Here is a 14,581-nt window from a genome sequence, read left to right as displayed (position 1 = left end):
TAATTGCCTTTTGCTGGAATGTCGTGCTGTCCTTGCCCTTCAGTGGTGTAAACACTCTTTCTCTCTCCTGACCTGGTTGTAAGTGGGAGGAACAGACTGTAAAATCTCACATGGAATCCAGACCGTGATTCATCTGGGTTCTAGTTGCCTACGTAGCTATTAATATATCTGGTAACTGAAGCCTAAAGCAAAAGGCCAGTTATCTGAAAGCCCCAGAATTAAATGTAGTTGGTTGCAGTAGATTGCAAGATGCAGTTAAAAAGGCTGAGAAGGGAGTCTATAAGTTGGTTCAGTGCAATAACTAGTGGTCCGATCCTGTGCACATTGTTTGGAATGAGGCTTAAATTCATTTGCATTTATTCTCAAATCAGTTGTGCATGGGAGTGCAGCTGAAGGACTTAATTTTGAGTAAACCTGTATAAAACTGCATTGTAATATGTGTGGGTGGTGCAGTCCTTATCCATAGCCAGAATTTGCTAGCTAGCCATCAAAGAATTCCTAACCCTCATGGAGACAGAACTGACCTATTTTACAAAGCTGTGAGGAATACTGAGATGATGTACCTGATGGTCTTTGAATTGCATGAATTGATTATTGGCTTCCTATGGCTAGCTGGCAAAAGGATATTGAATCCTCTTCTTAATACCCTTCCTTGATTCTTTGAACAGAAAATACTAAATTGGCTGTTTAAAAGCAGCTCACTGGGTGCACAATTTGTAGTGTTTGGGCAACTGTCCAGGTATTTTAATATCTGAGTTGTAAAACTTGCAGAAATTCTTTCGAGTTGAGAGATTGTAGCACCCTTCAGTTCTCTTGGACACTGGGAATAAAAAATGGGATTATTGTTTCTAGTGTCTCATAACTTCTTAATGTATTTCCCTGCCAGTTGAGTAGTAGGTGGAAGTGGGGCAGTGAACAGGGGTTTGATGACTTGCTGACCCCTTTCCAATCAGATCCATTCCCCCCTCCCAATCCTACCTCTGTTTCAAAGAGCAACTTTGAATGACAAGGCTTAGGGCCCCTGCAGCTCTGGGAGAAAAAGCTGATGGATAGTTCTTCTAATGTCCAGTTTCCTAATTCGTCTAATGTCCAGTTTCCTAATCCTCCAAGAGGCTGTGGAGGGGGTTGCTTATTTGGATAGTAAGATTTTTCTTGGGAGAACAATGTTGAGATTTCTGGAGCCAGGTCTCTCCCCACCCCCACTGCCATGTGCATTGGGCAACTTCAAGGCTTCTGGCTGTGATGATGAAGCAGGGAGAAATATTTCTGTGTAGGGATCTGATGCAAGTATCTTGGTGGCAGGGGGAGAGATGATGCTAGAGTGAATGGAATGCCATGGGTGTGAGCTTTTCTGAGTTCTTGTCTCTTACACATAGTACCAAGGCTCTTAAATCCTACTTCAATGTAGGTACAGATTACTCAGACAATCTGTATTTCTGTACCTTTTACAGAAAAGAGATAACTGCCATTTGCAGAGGATGGAGTGTGTAGTAACGGCCTCTTTCAGACTTTTGTTTAGTTCTCCACAACTCTTTGTCTGGTTTGCAGTGCAGTAGATGTTCCTGTCAATTTGCTTCTGTACAATTCCATGTTACAAGTTCTGTACTGGTGCTGAAGTTGGTTTTCAAAAATTCTAGAGCTCTAGCCGAAGAACTGGTGCTCAAACCCCTCCCTCCCATCACTGTTATAGAGGAGTGAGTGCTCAGTCCTCCCTTCTATGGTAGTCTTCCAGAGAACCTCTCATCTCATTCTGGGTTTTTTTTGCTTCAACTGTTAGAATGCAGGGCTTTTTTTGTAGAAATAGCCCAGCGGGAACTCATTTGCATATTAGGACACCCCCCCCCCCCCTGATGCCAAGCCAGCCGGAACTGTGTTCCTGTGCATTCCTGCTTTAACAAAAAGAAAGAAAGCCCTGTTAGAATGTATATTCTTCCTTTGTACTCTGCATATTGTAAAGTGTGTGTATAACATTTATATGTGCTACTATTCCCTCTGCCCTTTTCTAGCTTTAACAAGTTAATGGGAAAACCTTTTGGCTGAGATCAGGTGTAGCATCAGGAAAAAGCAGTCCTGTTTCAAAAAGTGCTGTGACTCGGCTGTGTAGTAAAACTATCAGTTTCTGAGGGCCATGAACTCTACCTTTTGTTTAGGAAAAAGCCATAAATGTGACTCCTCCAATTGTGCCAGTTGTGAGACTGTCTTTGAGGAACCACAGCTCCAGTCCCCAAGGTCCTGCTGTGTCACCCCGTAAAAATGATTCATCCATTCCCCCATCCGCTCAGCTGCATTGTGCTGAAAAATTACCTCCATTGTGCTCAGATGCCAGAGCCAGGCTGAACAAATAGCTTCTACATCTCCCATGCAGACAAAAGCCCTGGGGGCTGAGAAGCAGTCAGCTGATAAACAGCCTCCATCCTAACCACACTCAGAACTGACCAATTGCCACAGGTACATGTGAATCAATGATAGTGAGAGCTGAGTCAGAAAGAAGGAGCATACTCAATCTGGAGCATCATCTGATGTTTTGGAGGTATCTGCCCCATCCATTCCAACTCCTAACTCTGTCACTTAGCTGAGTACTGATGGCACCACCTGCTTTGGTCCAGATATCAGGCATATTACTGGTAAAATTTGAAAGAGCCCCCGAGGCTTTTCCAGAACCCCTTCTCTGAGTAGCACAGCATCCTGTGATGAAGGCTGCTTGGATGTTTCAGTCCCCCTAAATGTTGACTAAATCACCAGTATGATTCATGCAACCGAGTGGATGGTTTCCATGTTTGATAATATGATCAGCTCCCATCTTATCTATCAGGTGATTATAGAGTTCTACAGTAATGATTGTGGAGACGAGAACTGTCCATTCAATTCCCACAGTCATAGATTGTGCATGTGCTGCACACACACATATAGACACTATGATGTGTTTCCCTAGACCCAGGACATATAATATGACCTACACCCTATTCCATGCATTCAGTATACCATAGCTACAGTATCCATTCCTCTTAATATACCGTCTGTATCATCACAGCCTTACTCAATTCTGTAGTAGAAACTGTTTCTTCTACAATGCAGCCAGTAATAGCAGCACAATTGAAAATGCCCTTTCAATTACTGGTGTAGCACTGGTACTGGCCCTTTTGCTCCAAAGTCATTGCCCACTCAGCAAAGGGCAGGAAAGATGTCTTCCTGTTGCTGTTGCTCAGACTTTTCCAGTGCTCAGCCTCCCCTGGCTTAGTTATGGGGCGCTTTTCTAGCCCCAAGCCTTGGAAAGTCTGCAATACAACCAATGTCATGTAGTTTGTACCCTGGCTGTGCATGTACTTCTGGAGTAGCTGGCTGTGCTGTAAGGCTGCTGAAGAAGAGCGAGGGATGTGCCGCTTGGCACAAACATGGGGTTGTTCCCCGGCTGTAGAACAGAAGTTTGAAGTGGCCTTGGTGTTGCAGGAAATGGATGGACAGGCCAGGAAATGGATTGGCAGTCCATGCACGTTTTATACCTGGGCCATCAAAGAATGAGCACAACAGGCTGGGACAGTGTTGTGAATATAGGAGGAGTTCAGGAGATAATGTGCTAGGGTTGCTAGGTCCAAATCAATAAATATTTGGGGATTTTGGGGATGGAGCCAGGAGCAAGGTTGTGACAAGCGCAATTGAATTCCAAAGGGAGTTCTGACCATCACATTTAAACGGACTGTGCATACCTTTTAAATGTCTTCCCTCCATTTGGAAATAATGGAGGATAGGGGCACCTTCTTTTGGGGCTCATAGAATTGGACCCCCTGGCCCAATCTTTTTGAAACTTGGAGGATGTTTTCAGAAGATGCACCGGATGCTGTGATGATAATTTGGTGCCTTTACCTCAAAAACAACCCCCCTGGAACCCCAGATATCCATGGATACTCCATTATACCTTTTGGGAACCGGTTTCCATAGGGAATAATGAAGTGCCTAGCAGACATTTCCTCCCTTCCCCTTTCAGATTACCCAGATGTAAGTGGAGGACCTCCAAACCAGGAGATCCCCCTACTCCCAGTTGGGGATTGACAATTCTATAATGTGCTGTACTCTTAGCCCTGGCTATTGATAGTCTGGTTCCAAAATAAATGTTAGTGAATTAATACATAGTAACTGTATTACATCACAATGCAAGGGCTGTGATCACACACACTAAACAATGCACTTTCAATACACTTTTCCAGTTCACACACTATAATCCAGTTGGAAGGTGCATTGAAAGTGGATTGAAAGTCTCAACAGATGAGCTCTTGCAGTATTAGTAGTATCAGGGTGGAGATGCATGCAAGGTAGGCAAGATATTAAGTAATTAGAAGTGGAAGCGCCTGGGAAGATGAAAGAAACTTACCTCAAAGCTTCCTGTTCTGTAAGTGCTAGCTAGTTATTTTCAAAGTATTATGATCAAGAGGTCTGGAAATATGTTTAATTTTTTAAACAGAAAGCAGAGGTTCTTGGTGATCCACAACCTGGCTTGTATTAAACATACCTGCTTACATGTGCTAAGCTGAGTTGCTTCAGCTGAAGTTCTCAGGATATTAACTAGGGATGCCCTGAGTCAAAGACGCATTGGACTATGTCTGGGCTGCACACACCCAGTCTGTATGGCTGATAGAGGGTTTCTTTATGTTGTACATCTGGCATGGACACCCAGCTCATCATATAGTAAAATTGTTCCTGTCCAGTACCGCATAGGTGTAGGGTTGCACAACTGAATGCTCCTCCATATTTTAAAAAGAATCCCTGACTTTTGCTAGAATGTCAAGAAAGTCAGTCTAATCCATGTGTTTGATTGTCCCCCCCCCCACACCAATGTAGAGATTTCTACCCCTGTGGAACACTTCATTCCCACAGTGGTACAGTCCAGAACAATGTTTTGTGCTTTTTGCGTCTTTTTTTTGTAGCCATGGGTTGCCACAATAGCAGAAAGTGATGGTGTTAAAATTCAGTCAAGTGATATTGGTGGTCTTTGGCATGGCCCCACACTGCAGCTGCTCCCTGCTGGGGTAGATAGATTAGTAAGGTTGGAGGCTGGAGAATTCTTTCCCTCACCACCCACAACCATTTTCATGACTTAAATGGGAAGCTCTGTCACTGCAGCACTTTTCCCCAACCATTTCCTTCCTCCCCAACTTGCTGTAGCAAGGAGATGTGCTGCATGTCTGATAAAGAAAGGAGGAAGGAGAAGTCAGGAAGGAGTGCCTCATTCCCTGATTTAGAAGCAAAGTGGGAATATCTGGGTTGCGGACGAACTACGGCATCTTTATGTCTGGGGTAGTCACTGTATCTTGCCTCAAGGAAGGAGACCTTTAGCAATCACTGCCCTCTGGCTGGCTCTGAACTCTCACTTAGTACTGAATTTTTCTTCTTCTTGGTATTGCCTCTCTGTGGATGTAGAGAGGCTGACAATCTGGAAGTCAGTCACCAGATAACTTCTGGGGATATTCTTCCCTATCCTGCTTCTTTATGTGTTCTCTGATGCCATGCAATGCTTGCTTTTCCCTAGGTACAGGATGAGCCTTCGCTTACCATGCCTGGGCAGGGCTTGAGGTACTTGGAGCACATCTGCCAGATGCTGGAGAAAATCGCCCAACTGCAGAGGGCCAACCAGCGGCTTCAGTATCAGCATCAGATCATGGAGTGCCGGCTGCGAGCTCAGGAATCTGAGAATGTAAGGGAGCAGATGGAGACAAGACTGGGAAGCAAATCCTACTGAAACTGATATGGCATCAATTGTCCTGTCAAATAATGGCCAAGTATTTTATTTAAAAGCATGAGCAAATGACAAAGATGCCATAATTGCAAGAGGCTTGATATTTATGCCAATCACAAAAATAACAAATTCTTGTGAAACAGAAAAAAAACCAAGCTCTTTAAAAAATAGCCATGAAACTGGTAAGATTTCTAGAAATGTTCTGAACAGTTTGGCTTTGATCCTGGCACACCAAAAGTTGGTGTACAATTGAAACAACCAGAAATAAAACAAACTAACAGCAACCATTTAAAAAACCACATTTTGGGGGATGTAGCTGCACTTAAAATATGTTTCTAGTCAATTTTTTCTGTTTTAGAGCTGCCTGAACATTGAGCAGTTGGCAAACAGAAATGTTTTGCTACCCCACTAGATTTGTAAATGCAGATTTAGGGGGTAAGCATCCCTCCCTCCTGTTCTCATTAACAACACTGTCACAAAATGAAAGAGACCATCTGCCACCTGCCATGGCCAATATCCTACCATTCCACTGAGCATGATTGGAAGTCTTTCTCCAGCCTAGGGAGCCTTATTCCAACAGAGCTGCTAAAGTTGTAGAAAGGCTCCCTTTCAGGCAGGGGCTCTGTAGCCTAAAGTGGGAAACTGCTTAGTGGCATTCTTGGCTTCTTGCAATGTTTGGCCATGGTTAAATAAAAGGCAAGCAGCTGACATGATTTAACTAATGAATTAACTGGCATGGCAGCCCTAACTCTATAAAAATATAATATCGGGAGCTGTGCTAAATGATAGAGAGAGAGAGAAGTGGGTAGCCTTCCCATACTGGGGAACAGGATTTATGCTGTGCACCCTAAGGTTAATTTGAAGGATGATGTTTTGGTGATGTCCAGATTCTGCACCATCCTCATCACTCTCTGTGCAAGTTTAAATGAAATTTATTCAGCCCTACTTGGTGCCTGGAATAGTTCTAGCCCCAATTCAAATCCCTTTTTCTTCAATAGGATGGCCTTTCTGAAGAAACTCCTGAAGAGCTGAGGCTGACAGGGACAGAACCTCCACCTGGGTGTCAAGCAGGTACAGAGATGGAGGAAAGTCCCTATTCACCAAGCTCCTACTATCCCCACCATTTCCGAGCACGCTCTGCTTCTGACACGCATGTGGTGGTGAGCCCAGTCCATCACTCAGGTGAGTAGCTGGTTTTAGCCTGAATGGCCCTATGTACCATCTTTCAGGCATGAGTCTTCCAGTCAGCCTCCATAGTAGGCCATGGTCTCTAGAACGTACACGTGCTTTCTCCTAGAAACTTCTTGAACCAGGTGGCTGTCCTTGTGTAGTTATTCTTAGTTTCACATTCATCTTATAGTAGACTTTGAAAAAGCATTTTATTTTGTTGCATTAGTAGTTTGAAGCCTGTGCATGCATATGTGCACACGCTTGCAAGCACACGTGCGCACACACACTGCAAAATAGGATTTTATTTGATTTCTACCCTGCCCTTCCTCCAAGAAGCTCAGGGCAGCTTATATAGAATCTGTCCTATTTCACTTTGTTCTCTCTCTAAGCTTCTGCCCCCCTATAGATCCTGCCCTGTATATGAAGGCTGCAGCTACTCTCAGGGTGGTAGGAAGCTACCAGTAGTTTGTAATCATTTAGTGGACCACACTCTGCAGCAAAAGTCACAAAAACCCAGGTGGGTTGTGGGCTTGTCCCTAAGGCCTTTGTGCTTTCCATCTTCTGGCTATTAGCATGTGTTCTTGAAAAGGCCCAAGAAGAATAAAGCAAAGAAGGAGATCTAAGAGAACCAAGAAAGGAAAAGAGAGACATGCAGGACTTGGATGCTCCTCTTGACCTTCAAATGTCACTTAGGCTGGAGGGGAGGGTAAAAGTGTAACCCCCTCTTTCATGCAAAGACTGGAGCAGCAGCTAACTGCAGCACTAGGCTTCTACCCACCCTTGAGTATTTCAGTTACAGCCTGAGGGCTTAGTTGTATTGAATTATCTCTTCTCTCCCACCAGAGAGCAAGCCTGACCAATCTGGGAAGGCTGCAGCACGCTTCTCCAGCTCACCCAACTTGTTGGATCAACCAGATGGAGGCTCCCGTACTTTGCCACCAGGCATGAAGCTCAAGGTAAACTATTCCACAGTTATTTCTAGATGTCCTGCCTGTGTTTTACAACACAGGAGTATTTTTCCTTTTTCTATGAGATGGGTTTGAATTGACCTTGGAGAGCCATGATTAATGCCTCATCAAAAACACGGATATGTTGTAAGAATACAAGACTCAAACTGAACCTGATCAATAATGGTCCATCTAGTTCTGAAGCCTATTTCCCACATTGATAGGGTTGCCAACTCCTAGGTGCTGGCTGGAGAACTCCAGAGATTGCCATTAATCCCCAGGCAACAGAGATTGGAAGGTGGACTGTATGGCTGTAAACGCCATTGAAGTTTCTCCCTTCTCCAGAGTCCACTCTCCTCAAGCTCCACCCCCAAAATCTCCAGGTATTTCCCAACCTGCAACTGGCAACCTTACACATTGGCCTCTATGTCTTGCCTTCTTTGGCTGCACAGGGCTAGCCCAACCCTCCTCTGTTGTTGCTTTCCAGCAACTGGTTAGGGTTGCCAGGTCCCAATGCTGTGCTGGCAGATGTGGGAGGGACTTTTCCAGGAATGGGGAGCAGCATCGCAACAACTCATTCTCTGGGATGTATGGGGCAAAACTCTATGGTAGAATTAGCTCCATATCATAGAGTTTTGCCCAAAAGCCCGAGTGTCACTGCCCAATGTCCCCACGTCACTTCCATGTTATGTAGACACATTAGTTATTTCCAGCTTTTCAAAGGTAAAAAGGGGCAATTGTGTGTGTGGGGGGAGTTCCTGAAAGTGGGAGACCTTTGCCCATACCAGGGGGTCTGGCAGCCCTTAAACTAGTGCCTCAGAATTTTTCCTGGATAAGAGCCTTTGATGCACTTATCTGCAAGTTTTTTAAACCTTTTAAAGCAACTTTTTAAAGTGACTTGTGGATGTAATTTCTGAGCCGCTGGCCATTATTTTTGAATGTTCTTGGAGAACGGGTGATACGCCAGAAGACTGGGTGAAAGCAAATGTTGTTCTCATCTTCAAGAAGAGGAAAAAGAATTTATAAATGATTTGGCTGAAGGAATAGAGGGAATTCTAGTAGACGATTCACTGAACATGACTCAGCAGTGTGATATGGTAGCTAAGAAGGCAATTGCAATTTTGGGTTGTATCAACAGAAGTCTAGTGTCCAGAGCACACAAAAGTGATGGTATTGCTTTACTCTGCTCTGGTTAGACCCTCACCTAGAGTATTGTGTTTAGTTTTGAACACCAAAATTTAAGAAGGATGTTGACAAGCTGGAATGTGTTCAGAGGAGGCCAACAAAGATAGTGAGGGGTCTGGAGACCAAGCTTTATGAGGAAAAGTTGAAGGAGTTCAGTATGTTTAGCCTGGAGAGGAAATGACGGAGAGGAGATATGATTACCATCTTCAAGGTTTGATATGATTACCATCTTGAAGGGCTGTCATACAGAGGATGGTGTGTTGTTTTCTCTTGCCCCAAAATGTCGGACCAGAACCAACAGGTTTAAATTAAATCAAAAAGGTTTTGCCTAAACGTTAGGAGGAACTTCCTGACAGAGTGGTTCCTCAGTGGAACAGGCTTCCTAGAGAGGTGGTGGGCTCTTTTTAAACAGAGGTTAGATGGCCATCTGACAGCAATGTGGATTCTATGAACTTAGGCACAGATCATGAGAGGGAGGGCAGGAAGGGTTGCATCAGTGCTTAGTTCTCATGGCCTTTCCCTACATGCCCAAGGAAATGCTGATCATCACCTTGGGGTCAGGCAGCAATTTTTCTGCAGGAGGGTTGGACCTGAAGATGAACCTGGAGGTCCCTTCCAACTCTGATTCTATGAGAGGGCAAAATAATCACAACTGTGTATGCCAGTGATTTAAATAGTGTTTCATGCAAGTCCTAAATCCTGTTTTGCATGCTCCCTAATATTGCTTTCTCTGTGTCCTTGATGATAGTGTTCTGAGTACAAAATCTTAAAGGCCCACCTTCCTAATATTGCATATTGGCTTTGAGGTTCAGACCTAAGACCATGTGTCTTCCCTCTTCTGTCTTCCAGTCCTTTTTGAATGGCACCTGTTTTTTAAGCAAGCTGGAAACAAAGGATAGGAGGAGGAAGGAGCCCCCTGGGTCTTAGTTTCATGGCATAAGCTCTTGATAAGCATCTTCCATACCGTGGGAGGCCTATTCTTTCATTGTATAGCATTTCAATGGAGAAGCTCAACAGGTTCAGCTTCCATAGTGTCTTCCACACAGGAATATGCGAGAAGAGTCTTATCTGATAGTTTAAGGCTTGTCTGTTTGTTCCTCCTTTCTTTGAGCTAATCTAAGGGATCCTGTCCCACAGCAGTCATGATTGGCATCATCTGTATTACACTGAATGTTGTTACTACTCTTAATTGCCTTTAATCAGTCTTGTAGACTTGTGTCACAGGGAGGAGGGGAGAGAACACTCTCTGCCTGTGTCTACACACAGCTGACTGTGTACCAGAAATTTGGCCTAGTCTCTTTTTAAAGCTATGGATTAAACTGTTAGAGGCCCATGCGGTACTTGCTCTGCTGTTCAGTGACAGCCACATTCATATTTACCATCAACCAAAAGTGTCACACGAGTGCTCTGTGCCATATGCACTGCCCCTAAAGACATGCACACAAAACAATATAAAATATGACTGTAACCTTTTCAGTTACTAAAGTGCATCTGAGCATGTACCTCTGTGTCACTGTTGAACCTTAGCCAACCTTTGTGTATCTGGAGTAAGGCTTCCCTCTCTGTCTTCTCTCTTTCTCCTCAGCACAACGCACTAGCTTAGACGAAAGATCGATAAGGTGCCTGGATTAGAGTGTGCTGGCTGTGGAGAAAGGGAGTAAAATCTTCAGCACCCCTGCTGTGGCCCACTTGCTCTTTTCTTGAGTGGCTGCTATGGTGGTGGTTTTACTCTTTTCTCTGTGGCCAGCTTGCTGCACTCCTGACTGCCATTCAGGTGCTGGGATGAGAACACAGAGCCTGAGAAGAAGGGTAGTAAGAGAGGAGGGGCCCTTTACATCCATCCCTGACCCACACCCAGCTCTAATCCTTGAAGCTGCCTTATACTGAATCAGTCCATTGCCCCATCAAGGTCGGTATTGTCTACTCAGACTGGCAGCAGCTCTCCAGGATCTCAAGCAGAGGTCTTTCTAATCACCTTCTGCCTGGTCCATATTAACTGGAGATGCCAGGGACTGAACCTGGGACCTTCTGCATGCAAAGCAAGGCTCGTACTCCAAGCCACAGTCCCTCAGTCCTTCTGGTAGCAGCTGTTTTATAGTGCAAAACCACCTGCTCACCATAGGCCCTACTGGCCTTTCCCACATTCTTTGGGAAATGGTGTTCAGAAGAGCCACATGCGACATGTCACATGTGATTTTCGAGTCACTGAGTATTACTGGCCTAGACCAAAAGGAAATAAGTATGAATGAATATTGCCTATTCTCGCAGGCAGATGTTTTCCAGAGTCTTAAGCAGAGAAAGACCTTTCCCAGTAGCTGTTATCTGGGGTTGAACATAGGATCATCTGCTGCAAAAGTATGTGCTCTACCACTGGCAGATGTCCTTTGGAAGTTTTGGAATTGCCAACCACAGCGCTCTGCCATTGTTTGCCTACTGTTGCCTCCCTGTACAGTTGCTTTCGCTTCATCGCTCTGTCTCTCTTTCAGAATGAACACTCACACTGGGGCAAAGTCAAAGTGCTGATAAACAGAATGAAAAGGAAATCTGTGCAGACCAACGAGCAGACCCCATTTGGTGAGGGTGCCCCCAGCGGCAGATGGTCTAGGTAAGGCTCTCCTGAGAGGTGACCTGAGAGACTCATCAGAACTGTGCTGTCAAGCTGACCAGAGTCTTTCCTGGTTCCTTGCAGCCTGTTTTTGTTGATAAGACTGGTTGGCTCAAGAGGCAGAATGCTAACTTTTAAAAGTTTTCCAGATTGCTCGTTAGTTGTATGTCCCCCTCCTCCCTCCCACTATAATGATTGCCACCGATGGAAGATTATGAAACAAACTCTAATTTTCCTTTTTTGAGAAGTATTTTTTGCTGCCCCATGATAGTAAGGGTTCTCATCTTTCCTTTATCCTTTCAAAAGCAGCTGTTGAATCAAGTAACAAGGCAGCTCTGGCTCTTTCACTGCTTCCCATTTGCTGTTTGACACATGTAGAGTCCTGCTTACTGCAGTAGGGTGGGGGTGAGCCAAAAATCTGGGAAAGGAACAGATTGATGGATCTATGGTTTGAATTGCAACCAGACCTGTGTTCCTCCATTGAGGCCTGGACTTTGCTGGGAATTCATGTGATCTTGTTCAGCGTAATTTTTTAATTATTTGGAAGGAACTTAGTTTTACTGCTTCCCCAGATGAAGGGGAAGAAACTCTGCTAATAGCTGTTTGGCAGCATAGCTGTGAATCCAGCAGAGAATGTCAATGTGCTGTAATGTTTGGACCTGAGAATAAAATGGAAAAGGGAGAACCATGTGTGCCATCCTGAGCTTCTCAGAGGAAGTATGTGATAAAAATGAAATGGATGTTGAAATGATGGGTTTTTTCCCCTCAAAGGTCCTACTGGGTCTTCCTTCCTTCCATGGGAAGTCTCCAACCTGATCCCCCTTTCTGACTTCCCTTACAGAACGGATGATGTATCAGACAAACAAGAACTTCACCCCAGGAGGCGTTTTCTGCCCACTCTGGGGGCAAAGAAACGCCTATCAAAACATTTTCCTATGCGGTGAGACCAAGCAGATATGATGGATTTGTCTGCAAAGTTATGAGCAGCTAAGGAACCTTCCCTCCTTCTGTGGAATTTAAATCCCCTGCAGCAGGACAGAAATGAGGAGAGTGTCTCGCTACTAAGAATTCAGAAACAAGAGCCCTACCTTCTGTGATTACGGATGGATAGGCTTGGACTCGGCAGTCTTTCCTTGGCAAAAGTCAAAATTCACAAGCCTCATGGTACAAGAAGATTCTCTTTGGTCTAGTGCAGGAGAAACACTGGTTTCCCACAAACTACACCAGAAGTGGACTCTCTGCGTTCCTCCTTCCTCAAGAACAATTTCCAGTCTTCCTTTCTATCAGTTATAGTTCTTTTGCATTACATATGGAGTAAAGAAAATCCTGGTCAACAAAAAACATGAGTTGAATGGGTTTACAATTCCTGGGAATGCAGGAATCTAATGGCTGTATATAACAACGCAAACTACAGGAATATGAAATTGGCTTCCAATTTATATGCCCCACTTAGCCAGGGAGTCAGCATTACATCTGCACTGAGTCTTAGGGCCAAACTACATAAGACATTTTTACTGAGTTGGGTCCAGATTTCCCAGATGCAACTCTGCAGCTATGCAGCAGCTGTGGGGAACACCCATATAAACTCTGCATGGCCCCATTGGGCTTGGGGCCATGGTGGACAGGGAGGAAGGTCCCCTGCCTTTCCCTGTGCCATTTTCCTGAGCCACAATGATGCAGAGGGGAATTATTCCTCCCCTTTTGCATCTGCACATGCAGCTCCAAAACACGGGAATCTGGACTTGGCTTGTTAAATGTTTTCTGCAGTTTAGCCCTTAGTATTAGACCAACCCAATTCCACTGTTTTTCCCCTCTGTGCTTTGGGACAGGCTACTCTGAGGCTGATTCTCAAGCCAGTATTAGGTCTGGCTCATATACATCCCCCTTCCCTGGTTCACTTAGCATTTCCTGTACTGTATGTTTTTGTACCAAGAGTGGGTCCTTTCCCATCTTTATGTTATGCTGAGATTTGAAGCAGCTTTCTTATTGACTTGTAGGGCTGTGAACATATAAGGCTTATGTGAGCTGTGCACAGGCAAGCGGCTCGGACAGGAGATGAGAAAACTTTCTCTTTTCTTCTCTACCAGGAAATCCCTGTGTTGCAGAATGTGAAATAACTTATTGGTTGTGTGTGCCCATGATATTTTTTTCTTGTTAAACAGATTGACACTCCTGATCTTTTCTTTGTGTATGTAACCATATGAGTTCTGTATATGACCTAATGATCGCATGTATTGTGTATATACTAGGCAGTCGCTGTATTTTCAAAGTATCTAAAATGAAAATAAAATTTAGAGTCTTTTTTTTAAACATCCTCCTTTGCAAATAATGTTGGAAAGAAGCTGGTTTTGAAACCAGAGGATACTTTGAGATGAATTAAGTAATAAACCTTTTCCTAGAATGAAGGCTTGCAGGGAGAGGTTGCATTTCTGAAAGCTCACCCTATACATAGCAAAATTAGCTCATTGGGATTCAGCCCCCCTAACCGTCTACCTGACATATTGGTAGTTGTGGGGAGCATTGCCCTGGTTCAAAGATCTTCCACCAGAGTTTGTCAGGCACTGGAGCATGGTTAACTTCATGTTGTAGCTAGCTACCCCTCTGGGATTGTGTGTTAGACCGTTGCAGTTAAAATTAAGTAGGATCTTGTGGCACCTTAAAAATTAACCATTTTATGCCGGCATGGGCATTTGTGAACTAAAGCCTGCTTCTTTAGATGCAGTGAGTGAATCCCCACTAGAATGAATATGAAGATCTTCCAAAGAGGAATGCTGAAATTCTCCAGAACAGCAGTGTGATATGCACTTTATCTGAGCTTGGCAATAGACTCCTGTATAAACACACTCTGGAATGGAGTTTAGGCAAGGCTCCTTACATTTGATGTTTGATTATCCTCTCCCTGCTACCTCCTTCCTATTTGATGTACAATAAACATTGCTGGACTGC

General features: G+C 44.3%; 1 protein-coding gene across 3 annotated transcripts in view; it reads left to right on the top strand.

The window, feature by feature from the left end:
• C12H8orf58 (chromosome 12 C8orf58 homolog) overlaps positions 1 to 13,945 on the top strand; it is a 31,534-nt gene extending 17,589 nt beyond the window's left edge. The window contains exons 3-8 of one of the 3 annotated variants that reach the window (XM_060250822.1): positions 5,522 to 5,686; positions 6,727 to 6,910; positions 7,742 to 7,854; positions 11,517 to 11,635; positions 12,477 to 12,575; positions 13,633 to 13,945. In XM_060250822.1, the coding sequence (XP_060106805.1) occupies positions 5,522 to 5,686; positions 6,727 to 6,910; positions 7,742 to 7,854; positions 11,517 to 11,635; positions 12,477 to 12,575; positions 13,633 to 13,648 (696 nt within the window). In that variant the 3' untranslated portion in view covers positions 13,649 to 13,945. Of the gene's footprint in view, positions 1 to 5,521; positions 5,687 to 6,726; positions 6,911 to 7,741; positions 7,855 to 11,516; positions 11,636 to 12,476 lie in introns of all 3 variants that reach the window. The other 2 variants (XM_060250823.1, XM_060250824.1) reach the window with 2 other exon arrangements.
• The last annotated feature ends 636 nt before the right edge of the window (positions 13,946 to 14,581 follow it).

The sequence above is a fragment of the Heteronotia binoei genome, chromosome 12, assembly GCF_032191835.1.
Source record: "Heteronotia binoei isolate CCM8104 ecotype False Entrance Well chromosome 12, APGP_CSIRO_Hbin_v1, whole genome shotgun sequence".
Lineage (NCBI taxonomy): Eukaryota > Metazoa > Chordata > Lepidosauria > Squamata > Gekkonidae > Heteronotia > Heteronotia binoei.
Note: the sequence above shows the minus strand (reverse complement) of the source record. Positions and strands in the feature narration are given on the sequence as shown.